General features: G+C 40.1%; 1 protein-coding gene across 1 annotated transcript; it reads right to left on the minus strand.

The window, feature by feature from the left end:
* Positions 1-220: 220 nt before the first annotated feature.
* On the minus strand, positions 221-4759 carry LOC132045210 (uncharacterized). The gene is made up of 7 exons (XM_059435753.1): positions 4204-4759; positions 3629-4073; positions 3422-3585; positions 3170-3301; positions 2300-2662; positions 1843-1966; positions 221-389 (listed from the first exon to the last, which is right to left on the minus strand). The coding sequence occupies exons 1-7, from the start codon at positions 4757-4759 to the stop codon at positions 221-223; spliced, it is 1953 nt and encodes a 650-aa protein (XP_059291736.1).
* Between the last annotated feature and the right edge of the window lie 12579 nt (positions 4760-17338).

The raw sequence follows: 17338 nt of genomic DNA on the forward strand, positions 1-17338 counted from the left end.
CTGGGTGCACAGCAGCCAACTCTTGTGGCAACTCAAGCTTATAAGCTACTTGACCAACCCTTCGCAGGATTCTATAAGGTCCAATATATTTGGGGCTGAGCTTTCCTTTCTTTCCAAATCTCATCACACCTTTCATAGGTGAGACTTTTAGAAACACCCAATCATCAACTTGAAACTCTATGTCTCTTTTCCTCACATCTGTGTAAGACTTCTGGCAACTCTAAGCCGTTTTCAGACGCTCTTGAATTAACTTGACTTTCTCCATAGCCTGGTAGACCAAGTCTAGCCCTAACAACTCTGCTTCACCAACTTCAAACCACCCAATGGGTGATCTACATCTTCTCTCATAAAGAGCTTCGAACGGTGCCATCATGATGCTAGCATGATAACTGTTATTATAAGCAAACTCAGCATGATAACTGTTATTATAAGCAAACTCAATGAGAGGCAAATGATCATCCCAATTACTTTTAAAATCAAGGACACATGCCCTCAACATATCCTCTAGAGTCTAAATAGTACGCTCTTCCTGACCATCTGTTTGAGGATGAAAAGCTATACTGAGATTCACCTTGGTACCCAATCCTTTTTAAAAGGATCTCTAGAAGTTCGCTGTGAACTGAGCACCACGATCTGAAACGATAGACACTGGGGTCCCATGCAGCTTGACAATCTCCCGAATATACAACTTAGCATCATTTTCTGCTGAATCTGTAGTCTTGACTGGCAAAAAGTGCGTTGACTTAGTAAGTCGGTCCACAATCACCCAAATCGAATCATGTCTGCAGGATGAACGAGGCAGACCTATTATAAAGTCTATATTTATCATCTCCCATTTCCAAACAGGGATATCAATATTCTAAGCTAACCCACCAGGCCTCTGGTGTTCAGCTTTCACCTGCTGGCAATTTGGACACTTAGCCACGAAATCTGCTACATTCTTCTTCATATCATTCCACCAATACATCTCTTTAAGATCATGATACATCTTAGTGGAACCTGGATGAATGGAATACCTGGAATTGTGAGTTTCTGCCAGGATTCGCTCTCTAAGCCCATCTACATCTGGAACACATAATCTGCCTCGGTACCTCAAGGTACCATCATCTCTCTTTGTTCAGAAGCCATTATCTTATGCTTGTAGATCCCTCTTTCAGCTGTAACAAGTAGGGATCACTAAACTACTTCTCTTTGACTTCAACCACTAAGGAGCAATGAGCTCTGGTTTGAACAACAACCCCACCCTCCTCGGAGTCCAAAAGTCGAACTCCAAGACTGGCCAAACGGTGAACTTCTTTCGTCATAATTCTCTTATCTACTTCGACGTGGGCTAAACTTCCCATGGAACACCGACTAAGAGCATCGGCTACAACATTCGCTTTCCTCGGATGATAGAGAATATCCGCATCATAGTCTTTAAGTAATTCGAGCCATCTTCTCTGCCTAAGATTCAGCTCCCTTTGCTTGAAGATATAATGTAGGCTTTTATGATCAGTGAAAATATCCACATGTACTCCATTTAAATAGTGACGCCATATCATAAGTGCAAAAACCACGGCTGCCAACTCTAAGTCATGAGTCGAATAATTCTTTTCATGAGTCTTAAGCTGTCTAGATGCATAAGCAGCAACCTTATCATGCTGCATTAAGACACATTCAAGACCAACTCCCGAAGCATCACAATAAACTACGAACCCTTCGGTGCCTTCTGGTAGCATCAAAACTGGGGCAGAAGTTAATCTCTTCTTCAATTCTTCAAAACTCTGCTCACACACATCTGACCATTGAAACTTGACTTTTTTCTGAGTCAACTTAGTCAACGGAGCTGAGATAGAAGAAAACCCCTCAACAAAATGTCTGTAATAGCCTGCCAGACCCAAGAAACTTCTGATATCTGATGGTGAAGTGTGTCTGGCCCAATTCTTCACAGCGTCTATTTTCTGAAAATTGACTTTCACGCTATCACCTGAAATCACATGGCCTATAAATGTCACTGACTTAAGTCAAAACTCACACTTTGAGAATTTTGCAAAAAGTTCGCGATCCTTAAGAGTCTGCAACACTATTCTGAGATGTTCTGCATAGTCAGCCTCACTACGGGAATATACCAGAATATCATCAATGAAAATAATGACGAATAGATCGAGATAGGGCTTGAAAACCCTGTTCATAAGGTCCATGAAAGCAGCTGGCGCATTTGTCAATCCAAAAGACATGACAAGAAATTCAAAGTGACCATAACGGGTTCTGAAAGCGGTCTTAGGAATATCAACTTCCTTAACCTTTAACTGATGGTAACCTGATCTGAGGTCAATCTTAGAATAGCACTGGGCACCCTGAAGTTGGTCAAATAAATCATCTATTATAGCAAGATGATACTTGTTCTTAATGGTGACTTTATTCAACTGGCGGTAGTAAATACACATGCGTAGAGAACCATCTTTATTTCGGACGAACAAGACCGGTGCGCCCCAAGGCGAGACAGTTGGTTGAATAAATCCTTTGTCAAGATGATCTTTCAAATGAACTTTTAATTCTTTCAACTCTTCTGGAGCCACTCTATATGGCGGAATAGATATCGGCTTAGTTTCAGGAAGTAGATCGATTCCAAAGTCAATCTCCCTATCGAGAGGAACTCCGGGTAGGTCATCTAGAAAGACCTCTAGAAATTCACTAACAACTAGTACTGACTGAATAGTTGAAGTATGGGCATCTGCCTCCCTGACTCGAACTAAGTGATAGATATACCCCTTGGAAATCATCTTTCTGGCCTTAATATAGGAAATAAATCTGCCTTTGGGTACTACCGAATTACCCTTTCTATTCTATGACTGATTCGTTAGGAAATTCAAATTTTACAGTTTTGGTTCTACAACCCACTGTGGCATAACATGAAAATAGAAAATCCATACCCATGATTACATCAAAGTCTACCATTTCTAATTCTGGTAAATCAGTTATGGTTCTGCAGTGATAGACTAAAACTGGAAACCCCTATAAATACATCTAGCAACGACTGATTCCCCAACTGGGGTGGACACCTCAAAGGGTTCGTGCAACTTTTCTGGTTCAATCTCAAATTTCTTAGCAATAAAAGGGGATACATAAGATGGGGTAGATCCGGAATCCATGAGAGCATAAACATTATGAGTGAAGACGGTTAGCATACCTATGACCACATCTCCACGTGCCTCTATATCTTGACGACCTGCCAATGCATACAAACGATTTTGACCGCTGCCCGTATTGCCGGACTTTGCTGCTCCACGCCCCTGATGGGCCTGATTGTTACGAGGAGCTGCTGAATTTATGAACTGAGCCACATTACCTTCGGTACCTTGCTTAACAGATGGACAATCTCTCTATATATGGCCCCTATGGCCACAACCATAGCATACATCCATACCCATACGACACTCACCTGGGTGTCTCTTACCACACTTGCCGCAAACCGGATTAGTATAGGCCTGCTGACCCACACTAGCCTGAGAGTAGGAACCTGCTGGTCTGAAATTCTGTTTCTTCTGATCATTCCTGAACTTTGGGGCTGGGGCACTGGCTGCGGATGGAGCGGGTCCTGCTGACCTGTTCTTAAAGAACTGTCTACCTCCACCCTGATTAAAGTTACCTGAAGACTTGGCCCTCTTGCTGAATTCCCCTATCCTTCGCTTTGCGCGTTTTTTCTTCCTTTAGTTTCTCCTCATTACCTTGCACAAATGCTAACAACTTAGAAATAGTTATCTTATCATTTTGAGCAGCCGTATTAGCATCCCTGTGCAATTCGGGTTTAAGCCCAAGCACAAACTTTCTAACCACGGCTCCCATATCGGGAACCATATGGAGAGCATTTCTGGACAACGACATAAATTTGAGATAATATTCCTGAACAGTCATGTTATTCTGCCTTAGCCTCTCAAACTCCATAGCTTTTGCTTCCCTGACCTCAATTGGCATGAAGTGGTCAATGAAGGCATAAACAAATTCATCCCAAGTAGCGGGAAGTGCTGTTGACACCCAATTTTGTCCCACCTTTCCTCCGAAATATCTATTTACGCTTCTAGTATTGTTGGCAACTTCAAAAAATAATTATTTACATTTTTACTATAATTATTAGTTTTTATTAATACCGGCATTTCATTATTCTATTGCAGTCACAATGGTTATTATCTTTTATTTTATTACTGTTACTACTACTACTACTACAACTACTACTACTACTACGACTACTACTACGACTACGACTACTACGACTACGACTACTACTACTACTACGACTACCACTACTACCACTACTACGACTACTACTACTACTACTACGACTACTACGACTACTACTACTACTACTACGACTACTACTACTACTACGACCACTACTACCACTACTACCACTACTACTACCACTACTACCACTACTACTACCACTACTACGACGACTACCACGACCACTACTACTACTACTACCACTACTACGACTACTACCACTACTACCACTACTACCACTACTACTACCACTACTACTACTACCACTACTACTACTACCACTACCACTACCACTACGACTACCACTACCACTACTACCACCACTACCACTACCACCACTACCACCACCACTACCACCACTACCACTACCACTACTACCACCACTACCACTACTACGACCACTACCACTACTACCACCACCACTACTACTACCACCACCACTACTACTACTATTATTATTATTTGTTATTATTGTGACCGGTATTATTATAATTCGCATTTACTATTATTATTATTTGTTATTATTTTGACCGGTATTATTATAATTCGTGATTTCAAAGATTTTTACCTGTTTTATGCACACACGCATCGCATTTATTTTCGCGCAATCAAATAATAGCATTTTATTTACTGTTGAACCTTTAAAATATTATCACACGGTTATTACGGCGTTTTATAATCTTATTTTTTATCTGGGGATTGATAATTAGATGTGTTTTATATGAAGTAATATTTTAACACACGTTAGCATATAATTAATTAAAATGGGTCTTTTATTTAAATTCAGGAGGAGCCAAGTTATTCGGCCCATATTTTAATTCATCTAACTCAAATTCGACTCCAATCAATCCACATTATTTTTCAGATCAGTCCATATTAATTCGCTCCACAATTAAATCCTAAAGCTATTTGGGGTAAGGCCTAATTAGCAAAACCAGCCCATATTTTTTAATTCATCCAGCCCATCATTTAACCCAATACCCAGCCCACTACACGTTCGACCTGACCCGCTCGTCTTCAACACAGTTGAAACCATTAGGGTTTCATCACCTCTCTCTCTCTCTCGCTCCTCCCTCTCTCTTCCTCTCCACTTTCGGTTAAACCCTAACGCCCTTTAGCCATGGACAGATTTGTCCACCCCTTTCCATACCAAACTTGTTGTTTCCGCACCCTCCTCTCTCCTTCCTCTCTCTTCCCCTTTCTTAACCTCTCTCTCACCAATGACCCGAACAGCAAAACCATCAGGGTCCTTTCATTCCTAACAGGCCTTGCATGGCAAATTTAGGAAAGAAATTAATGGACCGGCTTTTTTTTTCAGAAGGTCAACATTTGAAATTTGGACGTTTGTTCTTTTTCTGCCCTCTGAGGACAGTTTTTAATGGACTTCGTCCGTTAGTGAGGTAAAAAACTCATCTTTACCAGTACAATTTCATTTTCTCGGGTAGGAAATTTTAATGAGGGTTGTCTTCTTCTTCTGGGTGTTCTGCTCGTCGACAGAACCCCAAAGTTTGATTTGAAAACGGTCTAGTTCACCCCTATAATTGATGTACCTGCCAATCTGTCTACTGTTTTAAATATGACCTGAACCTCTGAATGTTGGTCTTCTATTGGTCTATTTGGTATATTCGTGGTTGATTGTAATTCAGTCTGTTTGTTTTCCTACACGGTCTCCCGCGATTGTCTTTACTTTAGTTGTGTTCATTCATCCTATATAATCCGAGCATGTGGTAGAATTGCCCAAATACCTTCGTCTGTGTCCTGTGTTGATTGTGTTTCAGTTGAAGTATCCCCTTGACATATTTGCTCCTGTATTCTCGAATGAGGCCCTCTGTTGATTTAAAGTTAGAACTGAACATAACTGGGCCTGCTCCCCTCTTCATGACTGTTATTGTTTGAATCAGCCTTGTGCATATTTTATTGGACGGTTTTATTTGTTATTTGGGCCTCACTGCCCATTTTATCTGTTTCATATGCTGTTAGCTTCAGCTGCTAGCTCTCATTTTGGGCTTGATCATTCTCTCTAAGTGTTCTTTTATTGTGTTGTATGCTAATACTTAGTTTCCTATTTAGGCCTTAGTTTTTTCTTTTATTATTTATATACTAATCCTTTTCCTTATCTTTCTTTTACATTATCGCATATGAGTCCGAGGGACTCGTTCTTCTTCCGCATTCGATGTTGGCCGAGGCCCAACGAAATATTATTTCCCCTCCGTTCCAGCCCTCCGTCCTTTGACAAAATAGAAAACATGATATTCTTGGCCGAGGCCCAAATAGCAAGAAACAATCCACAACTATTAAAAGAGAATTTCAGGGCTAAGCCCAATAGCATGCATGATCACAAGAAAAAATGGGCTGAGCCCATTTATTTACATTTCTTGTGCCTCTATTTTACTTTATTGCATTCAACTTGTGTTGTTTTGACTAACACTTTATTTTATTTTGTCTCTTAGCTTAGATGAATCATAGGAGAATTTAGAGGGGCTTTAGTTTTAATAATGGGTAGTTAATTTAAGAAAAACTAATAATTAGTTCCGTAAGTTTCATCTCCTTCTTTTTTTATTAAAGTTATTTATAGTATCTATAATATTTACTTTTAGAATAATTGATTTTCAATAACATAAATTCATATTTTAGAGTTAAAGGAGTCATACTTTATTCTTATTATCTTGAAAATTTTAAAACGCCACTAACACGCAAATAGGAACTAAAGAATATTTTGTAAACATTCTTAATGTTTATTCAAATTATGCATATTTTTAGCCAAACATAGTTAAATAAAGAGAAAGAAATTCACGTCCTTACAAAAAAGCAAAGCTAGATTTAGTTTGCATCTATCTTATTAATACCATTTTAGTCAAAGTTCAAATTTGCTAAAACCTATTACTTATATGCAAATCATTACGTTTTTGAATTTACTTTCAATGGTATTTAAAGTTTCCTTTATGCAAATTGCTATATCTACTACAAATCTTATTTCAAATAACATTATTGTATTTCTATTTGAGCATTAACAATATTTACAAGCATTTCTTAAATAGCATTATTATATTCTTTCTTCAAAACCTTAGCAACATTCATGAGTTCTATTTCAAATAGTATTTTAAAATCTTCTTTTATGCAAATTATCATATTTTCTATAAGTCTTCACTTTAGATAGCGTTATTATATTTAAAAGGCTTAACAATATTTGAGGTCTTATTTTAGAATATCATCTAAAGCATTCTTTTACGCAAATTATCCTTATTTGAAGATAACATTGCTATTTTCATTCAAGGTTTTAACAACATTTATAAAACTCATTTTTTTTAAAGCCTTAATAAACTGTACAAGCTATTTTCTTAAAATTTAAGCACTATATTTAATCTTAATTAATTAACCTAAGTTTGGCCGGTAAATCGTAGTTAACGGATCCTAGAGGATGCCTAACCCCTTCCCTTTAGGATAATTAGAACCCTTACCTAGAATTAAAATTCAAGCAGACCATTAATGGAGGTATATTTAGGCTTTGCCTTTGTTAATAAAATAGGTGTCCTAATTCACCATTAAATTAATTAGGTGGCGACTCCTAAAATAAAGCAAAATAGGAATCTCCAATATGTTGTACTCCAATTTGGACCCGGTTTAAATGGGGTCTAACAACTTGGTGACTCCGCTGGGGAAACTATTAGGTTCTTAACCATAACAAACTTAGGTTAATTAAATTTTAGTTATTCCTCTTATGTGCTTTTTTAAATTTATGTGGCAATTTTTGTTATTTGTTGTAACTATTTATTCTTGTAATTATTTGTTACTACTTTCTTAAATTGTCATTCCGTTCATATTTTCTCCACTTTCGAAAATTCACACTATCACACGTGCACGCGAGATGTGTTTTGCGCACCCGCAAATTTCTTTCAAAATCCCAAAATTTAGGAGAGTTGGCGTATGCGCGGGGTGTCCGAATCTCCGGTGACCGCGTAGCCTTCTCACTCGAGTAGTCCGCTCGGGAACCTTGTGTCTAGTAAGCCAAATCTTAGAAAACTTAGGATAGAGCTATCCCACCAATTCTATTTAAGTCATGCATGCATAAACCTTAGGTGGGTCGTTCCTTGGTATCGACTCCACAATTAGGATGCCCACCAAATTGTCGACGGGTTTCATAACCCAACGACCAACAAGCATATTATGTGTAACGTGATAATGATAGAAGGATCCAAGCCTAACCATGACATGTCGAGTTTGGGAAGTCACCCTTTTTCTTTTTTTGTAGGATGGACTTTGTTCCTCAGATTCCCAAGACTAAGATGGTCAGTGGTGTCCCGAGCAAGCTGAGAGTATGGTGGGAAGACTTGGACCTGGGTAGTAGATTAGCTGTTACGAGGAGGTTGAAGTTCCTCAACTCACTGTTCCAGATTACTCCCGACAAGCACGTGATTAGAGCGTTACTCCAGTTTTGGGATCCAAATCGAGTCGTCTTCAGATTCAAGGATTTTGAACTCACGCCCACATTGGAGGAAATCAGCTACTTCACTGATTTAAAATACCAAGGGAGAGGTCAGATTATCCCACACAGTCAGTCAGGGAAGAAATTTCTCCGCTATTTGGGATTGAAGAACACTAAAGAACTCAGATGCTTCGAGAATAACTGGGTTTCTTTGGATTATTTGTACGAGAGGTACGGGCGTCCGGATGGATACGCGCTGTTCAAGAAGGAATTCATATGCACCCCCGCCCACTGGCAAGTTAGACGTCCCATTGTGTTTGTCGTTCCCTTGCTTGGGACTTTGGTATTCCCACGTGAATATGGGAAAATCAGCACTTGCATATGTGTCGTGGCCCGAGCGCTTTTTGAAGGAGTTGATGGGGCACAACTCACCTTGGTTCCCATGATTTTGGCGGAAATATTTCGAGCCCTGGGAAAGTGTAAAAGAGGTGAAACAAATTTCTTTGAGGGTTGCAATCTTCTCCTACAAATGTAGGCGATGGAACATTTTTACCAGCGTCCAAACATGGCAGACATATGCTTCAGTGATTCAAACAAAATTAGCAGCTTCTATGAAAGAACAAAGCCGTTTGTATCCCCAGTTGGCACTAATGACTGGTATGAATTCTTGGCTTCCCGAACTGGCGATCAAATCCAATGGAAATACCCTTTGCTATCACGTACCACGGCCTACATAAGAGGTAGAAGGCTTTACTATATTGAGCTTATTGGGTTGAAAGGCCTCCAGCCATACGCTCCAGCACGCGTACTCCGGCAGTTCGGCCTAGCTCAAGTAATCCCTCTTCAAGCTAACATGAGTGGTTCTGAAATTCTTTTTGGGCCAGACTTCAGAGTTCCTAGGGCTGGTCAGATTCTCAGAGAATGGATTAATATTAATCCAATAAGTATTGGGGCCGGACCGGCAGGAGGTACCCCAGAATACCACGCATGGCTTCAAGAAGACAATGAAAACATAGATCCTAGCCCAGCAGGTGAACCAGGCTTCAAGGATATCGGGAAGACAATTTGGATAAGACATGCTCGTTTGGGGACTATGGTTGTCACTCCCGAGATGTGGGCTCAAATGGCGAATATAATGCAGTATTTGGAGAATGCGGGAGCAAGTCCTAGCAATGATGGAGCGTCATCTTCATTTCCACCGCCGGCGTAATCAAATGCAAAGATCTAGGCCAAGTCTTAGGATTGTTTTTACATTATGCCACTTTTGATGTATTTTAAATTATTGTCTTATCGATGTACTCGCTTTTGATATTTCAATGAAGCTTGGCCTTTTATTTCCCAAACTCAAGTGTCTCAATTTAATGGCTTGGATCACTCTATCATAATCTCAAATATTTGGCGTTAGGCCCACCTCTGGCACAAAAGAGGTCCCATGCATAATAGGTCGCGCTATGATTTTTCTTTTGCGCTATGATTTTCTTTTTGCTATGTGATTTGTTTGCTATGCGATATATGTTTCTTTCAACATTAATTGCTTATGTTAACTGTATTTTATCAGAATAGCAATTACTCGCACTATACTAATGCAGTTTTCTTAATTTTTGAAGGTTTTTCTTTTATTTTGATTATTCCCCCCAAAGGTTGATTCGTGTTGACTGCGAACTGGCGGATCACCCATACTTCACAAGATCAAAAGCACGAGCATCCGACAACATGAATGATTCAAGGGCATCTGAACAGAATGGCTTGGGACTTATCACCGTTCCGAGAGACGAACCTGAGGCTTCGGAAGAAAGAAATGGTGATGAACTCATCGCTCAATTAATGCAACAAATGGCCATCATGCAAAGTGAAATTGAGCGACTGCGAAATCTCACCAACCTATCCATTACCCTCAACACTCCTCCTCATGAACAAAGAATAAGTGCGGCAATCCCACCATCCTTTTCGCCCGTTGACTCTCCTGCCCTTCAACCATTTCCCTCAAACCCTCCGCTTCACACAATCAATCCAAACCCCACTAATTCGCCTCCCATCCCACAATAAACTAATCCACAGCAAACCGTCTCTCAACAATCTAATCCACAACAAGCCACCCCACAAACAACTAACCAAGCCATCCCGCAACAAAATAACCCGCAACAAGCCAACCCGCAACCAGCCAACCCACAACAAGTTAGCTTTCAACAAGCCAATATGTTACCCTTCACTACCCTATATGCTCCTCAGCCTCCAGTTACCCAAACTATCCCACTCAACCAGACTACCCCACTTACCCAAAGCTACCAAGCAACCCAACACATACCTTTGGCACACGCCGCTAACCATAACACGCAGTATGTGCCACCGGTATATGTAGCGGAAGCTCAACACTTCACTACCCCATTACAAACCGTGCAGCAACCAGAGGCTGATCCTTATGAGGAGATGGAAAGGGAAGCTAGGGCAAGAGCGGAAGAGAACGTTGCAAAAGAGATTCATAGTCTGAAGGAAGAATTCAGAAGCATCTAAACCCACAAGGGATGCGAAGGACTTGAATACGAGGATCTGTGTATTCATCCCGACATTGAGTTGCCTGTTGGGTATAAGGTGCCAAAATTTGATACGTTTGATGGAAAGGGAAATCCTCGGGCCCATCTGAGATCGTACTGTGATAAGCTTATTGGAGTGGGGAAAGATCAAGCTATTAGAATGAAACTGTTTATAAGAAGCTTGACAGGAGAAGCACTTGATTGGTACACATGCCAAGATCCGCAGAAATGGCGTAATTGGAGAGAGATGGCGCAGGAATTCATGGATAGGTTCAGGTTTAAACCGAGACTCGTCCTTACGTGCATTCTATTTGATGAAGTTGGAAAGGAAGTCAACGAAACTTTCAGGGAGTATGCTATGCGGTGGAGAGCAGAAGCCGCAAAAGTACAGCCCCCGATGGCAGAAAGCGAGATGACGACGCTTTTTGTACAATCTCTAAAATATGCAACATATTACGAAAGGTTGATAAGTGTCATCGGGCAAAAGTTTTCTGAAGTTATCAGGATGGGAGATTTCATAGAAGAAGGTATCAAGACAGGAAGAATCACAAATTTGGCGGCCTTGCAAGCAACAAGTAAGGCAATTCAATCAGATTCAATTAAGCATTAAGAAGAAAAAGGACGGAGTGTCCGCGGTCATGACCATCCAGGAACGTAGACCAAACCAGATGTTAACCTATCAATACCCTTCATCCCAGCCCGCCTATTACAGCCAATACGCCCAAACCCCTTAGCCTTATTACCAGCCTCCACCCGCTCCTTACCCCCGTTTACCACACCACCAACATATTGTCCTATCTCGAGCACCCGCTATCAAAGCCCATCACGATACCAACCAACCTACCCCGCCAACCCCAATACCAACCACAAAACCATCCACAAAATGCACCTGGACCTCGCCCAAACTTCGAAAGAAAGCCAACCAAAACTTATACACCATTAGTCGAACCCTTAGCCCAGTTATATGAAAGATTGAGAACCGCAGGGATACTCCAACCGATTCAAGAGAGAGTTTCTAACCCCCTTCTTGGATGGTATGATGTGACTAAACATTGTGCGTATCACTCAGGAGTTGCTGGACATGATACCGAAAATTGCCTTACTCTCAAAGATAAAATTGAGGCATTGATCAAAGAGGAATCATCCAGCTCAAAGGGCTCCCCCAAATATAAATGACAATCCTCTACCCAATCATGGTGATGCAAATGTGAACATGATCGCCATTGATGAAGAATGTAACTGGAAGGGACTATTGTACCAGTCAAAAAAGAGAAAAGGTTGAATCATCAGCCTTTATCGCTCCCGTAATTACAGTTCAAGTGAGGGCACCGATTGAAGTGGAAGTGCTCACTCCCAGGCCTAAGATCACAGCCTTAGTTGCTCAGGCACCTTCTTTCAACACCAAAGCAATTCCTTGGAATTACTCGGCTGATGAAAGGAACAAAGGAAAGGCAAAGGTGGTTGTAGAAACCGTTGCTGCCGGGATGACAAGATCTGGGCGGTGTTATGCCCCCGAAGAGGTAGCGCGAGGAGCACCGAGTAAGGAAAACAACCAAAAGAAAGCAGTGACAGAAGCTGAAGTAGAGGAATTCTGGAGGAAGATGCCAACTAAGGAATATTCTGTGGTAGAACAACTAAAGAAAACACCAGCCCAAATTTCTTTATTGTCATTGTTGATGAGTTCTGAAACCCATAGGAACGCTTTAGTGAAGGTACTAACTGAAGCTTATGTTCCAGCTGAGACCTCTAGCGAGAAATTTTCAGCCATGGTTGGAGAAATTCTCGAAGCCCACAAAGTCTCTTTTCATGACGACGAGTTGCCACCTGAAGGTTTGGGGCATAACAAGGCATTGAACATCACAGTCAAATGCAGAGATAAATTCATTTCTAAAGTGTTGATTGATGGGGGTTCAGCTGTTAAAATATGTCCTATTATTACTCTCCGAGCTTTAGGAATTGACACCGGAAAACTTTGTGATAGTCACGTGAGAGTCAAAGGATTTGATGGAGCTTCGGATAATTTTTACACCTTTGTACACCTTGGGATTTTGTGAGACAAGTTAAGGACAATGTAATGAATTGATATTGGTACATAAGTTGGTTATGAAAAATTTAGATGTGGAAAATATTGGAAAAGGTTACGGGCAAAATTGGAATTTCAAAATTATTAGTTTCATGAAAATTTTGTGTCTTTGAACAAAAAAAAAAAAAAAAAAAAAAAGAAAAAAGAAAAGAAAAAACTAAAGAGGTGGCCGGCCAAGGTGGGCCCCACATGGGGGATTACAAATATATCACATGCTTCATTTTTGCCTTAAGATGATTCAAGAAGAATTGAGAAAGAAGAACAAGAAAGAAGGAGAAAAAAAAGATAGGCCATTCGGCCATAGGAGGAAGAAGAGGAGACCTTTGAAATTTTGTCCCAAAAATTATTTTCTTGTTGTATTCCTACTAATTCAAGGGTCCTCTCCAACGTGGTATAATTGTTTCGGAAGATAAGTCGTTCGTTTCGTCGTTTTCGCATTTGGGACAAGTAAAGTAGTTGAAGGAAAAAGGTAAGAATTCATCCCTTCTATTTATGTTATGAAGGTTTGTTTGTGTTGTAGTATATGGAAATGAGTGGAATATATAGAAATATGGAAGTTTGCAAAGTAGGAGTGCATGCGTGCATGTGGCCGAATACATGCAAAGTGGTATAGTTAGGATGAGTTGAATTTTATGTTGTATTATAGTTGTGGTCATTGTGGAATTTGCATTAGAAGTGAAAGTTGAACGAAAATGGGATGGAGTTGGAAAATTCATGTTGGCCGTGGGATATATATATAGATATAGTGATGAACTAATGATGAATCTATTTTGTTTAACATGTTAGTTGCGTTGTTGCGATCTTTACAATGTACATGGAGGTTTAACGAGTTAAGTTTGGCATTAGAATTTCATATATGTGTTATAGAAAAGTATGTATTCTAATATAGTTGTGATGTAATTATGAAAATGGATGGTTAGGCGTTAGTTATGATTGTTGTTTATGAAGTTGGAAGACGATAACGTGTTATGAATTTGTTTGTCGAGGAATGGAAGTTTTGGATGAGTATGGTTTCGGTAGAAAGTTTGTATATTTTGCGAATAATATGAATAATCATATGTAATGCCTCCAAATAATGTTGGAATGATCTTGATGAGTAAATGAGTATGAAAGCATTGATGTTGGATTGGAAATGTGAAGTTAGTGTGGAAGTTGCCGCTTTATGTATAAACATGACTATCCATGTTAGTATGTGATTCTAGTCAATTATTGATGTTGCTGTGGTTGTTGTTGTTGACATTTGAGCCGAGTTAAATTCTAAGGTTTTGGATTTATAGGGGAGATGCTGCCGAAATTTCGGTAGACAAGTAGTAAACTAAGGTTAGAATTTTGAGCCTCATGAATAGTAATTGGTAAATGTGACCATTTGTAGGTTTTGGACGAAACGGGATTTGAACTTTGGCAAGCGTAAAGGGCAAGAAAGGTATGTAAGGCTCCACCCTTCCTTCTCTTGGCATGTCCTAGATGTAATAGGTTTGAATTCGGACCTCGGGGACGACTCTACTCTTTGGAATCTACGTCCAAATTTACCCCTTTTTCATTCAGTAGAATTGAATTAATTATGTTGCGATTGTTTCAACAAGTCATCCAAGTATCTAGAACTTGTACATATGAAATACGATTATCTTATACCTCTCATAAATGACATCATAAGGTTTCATATGCGCCGTTTGGGTACGCCACCTTACTTGACCCGAGGCGGACCCACTATTTCCGAACTTTGTGTTGATATCCCGTTTGATATTCTTTAAAATGAAAACTAAGGAAAACTTTTAACTACCTTTCTAAGTTCTAAAGAATAACTGCTATAATTATTTTATTGAGTTTTATGATCTACGTTGGGATTTGAAACTGCTTCGTAAAAGACTATTTTGACACGTACTACTCTGATATCCGAAAGACTTATGTTTTGATTATTGTCAAATGTTCGTTATAAGGTCTGCCAGTTCAGTTATGCTATCGAGTTTCTGTATATGTTTTATATTTTGATATACACAAATGACCCCTGAAGTTCTATTTTGATAAGAATCCTCCGCGGCCTTCAAAAGGTATGTGTGCTATGCCTCGTCCGGATCTCCTTTTTCATGATATGTCGTTTGATTATTTCGTCGATCTCGTATATGTTGTACATTTTATATTGCATTTAGTTTCTCACTACTCCACTCGTGGATGCCTCAATGCTTCCTTCACCGAGCCCGGGCAGGATATGTTATCAACGTATTCCACCGCATTGTTCGCCGTGCCTCGGTGTGAGGGGGGGTATACATGTACATGGGTTGTGGAGTATCTTGTGCCATGTACACTTTGATATGATATGATATGATATGGCCATCTGATATGCTATGATATGTGCACATTCTGATATGTTCCGATATGTTGTGGCGCCAGTGTCGGGGGCGACCACTTTCTGTTTACCGAGTCCCATGTTTTCTGTTATGCATTTGCCTATGTTTTATGAGTAAGTTTTTCTGATACTCCGGCTATTGCATTTATGTTCGGTATCCTCTGTTCAGTTATGATTCTGTTTATCGTATTTTATGCTTTACATACTCGCACATATTCCGCACCGACCCCCGTTCTTCGGGGGCTGCGTTTCATGCCGCGCAGGTACACCCAGATGACTAGAAGACAGTATAGAAGATGTTCCAGCGGCATTGGCAAGCTCCTTTTGCTCCTGGAGTGCTGCCGAGTCAAAGTGTGTATGCTATATGTTCTGGTTATCTGTTAGAGACTTTGCAGACAGAGTCGTGGGTTCAGCACATCAGTTTTGTATCCGGCTCCATCAGCCGACATGTCGTTCTGTATTATGTAATAGATTCCATATATTTTAGATTCTGTTGATTTGAAAGTTTAAAAAAAAAAGTATGTTCTGAAAACCATTTCTGAAATTGTCATTTGTGTCTGATTAAGAATCTTAGAAATTACGTCTGTAATAAGAGTCCGCGGGTTCGCTCGGCTCCGCACATGGGGTCGGGTGCCCATCACACCCTAGTAAAATCAGGGTGTGACAAAGTGGTATCAGAGCAGGTCTGTCCTAGGGGTTGTCTCGCAAAGTCGTGTCCGAAGAGAGTCCTCGTTTATGGTGTGAAGCGCGCCACATTTATAAACAAAGAGGCTACGGGGCATCTAGGGATTGTTGACCTTCTTTCCGTCTTAGATCGTGCGATAGAGCCAAGTCATAGGAGGATGAAATTCCTATATGTGGGCCTTACATACGATGGAAGAAAGTAAGGGATGACATGAAAGTTACGAAATGAATTTTGATATATTTGTTCGCTACCGGAAATTGGAAGCTTTGAATGGCGGGAATGCGTTATATAACCGTACGTTCTGTGAGGTATCGTCGGTATTTGCTATGTACAGAGTTTGAATTGGAAAAAAAAATGGAAAAAGAGATTCTGCTGAAATTGTTAATTAGAATATTTAGTTAGATACGCCAAAAAGGGGGAAAGAAAATATTGTAAGTAGATAATAAATGAGATGCGCTGTTCAGAAGAGTTATGGATTGGGGTATGGCGTGAAAAATGATTATAGGAAAGACGGTTAACGATCGAAAGATCGAGACGAATAACATTCGATGCTTAGTAGCAGCAAAGCTTCGTTGGCGGATTTAGAGACAACCGACAATCGATTTTGCGAAAAATTATTATGTAGGAAAGGTGCGTGGAGATCTAAACAGGACAATACCTGAAGTACCTATCAGTGATGACGACGAAGGTATATTTATTGCTATGGGAAATCTGGGAGTTTAGAACGAAAGATGAATACTGGGGAATAAGAAGGGTAAAACAGTAATTATGGAAAGAGGGACGTGTTATGGAAACGTTTCGAAATCTGTAGGATTTCAATTTGCTCCAAATAACGTAATAAAGGTTATGTGATAGAGCGGACACGATTATACTGGCATTAGAGCATTATATTGCACCCGAGTTTCAAGGTTAAGCGTGTTACGACCCTGTAGAATTCGGGATGGGTGACCCCGGGAAGTGCATTAAGGGTTCCATAAATGTAGATGTATAAGATGAATGGGAAATCAGGATA

Source organism: Lycium ferocissimum, unplaced genomic scaffold (assembly GCF_029784015.1).
Source record: "Lycium ferocissimum isolate CSIRO_LF1 unplaced genomic scaffold, AGI_CSIRO_Lferr_CH_V1 ctg6292, whole genome shotgun sequence".
Classification (NCBI taxonomy): domain Eukaryota; kingdom Viridiplantae; phylum Streptophyta; class Magnoliopsida; order Solanales; family Solanaceae; genus Lycium; species Lycium ferocissimum.

Bases quoted from the DNA above. Each gene is read 5' to 3' on its own strand.
- LOC132045210 (XM_059435753.1), bottom strand. From the start codon at position 4,759: ATGCGAATTATAATAATACCGGTCACAATAATAACAAATAATAATAAT. The intron at 2,663-3,169 runs GTATGCTAACCG...GTGAATTTCTAG, and splicing joins ACGTGGAGATGTGGTCATAG to AGGTCTTTCTAGATGACCTA. The intron at 1,967-2,299 runs GTTACCATCAGT...ATGTGATTTCAG, and splicing joins TAAGATTGACCTCAGATCAG to GTGATAGCGTGAAAGTCAAT.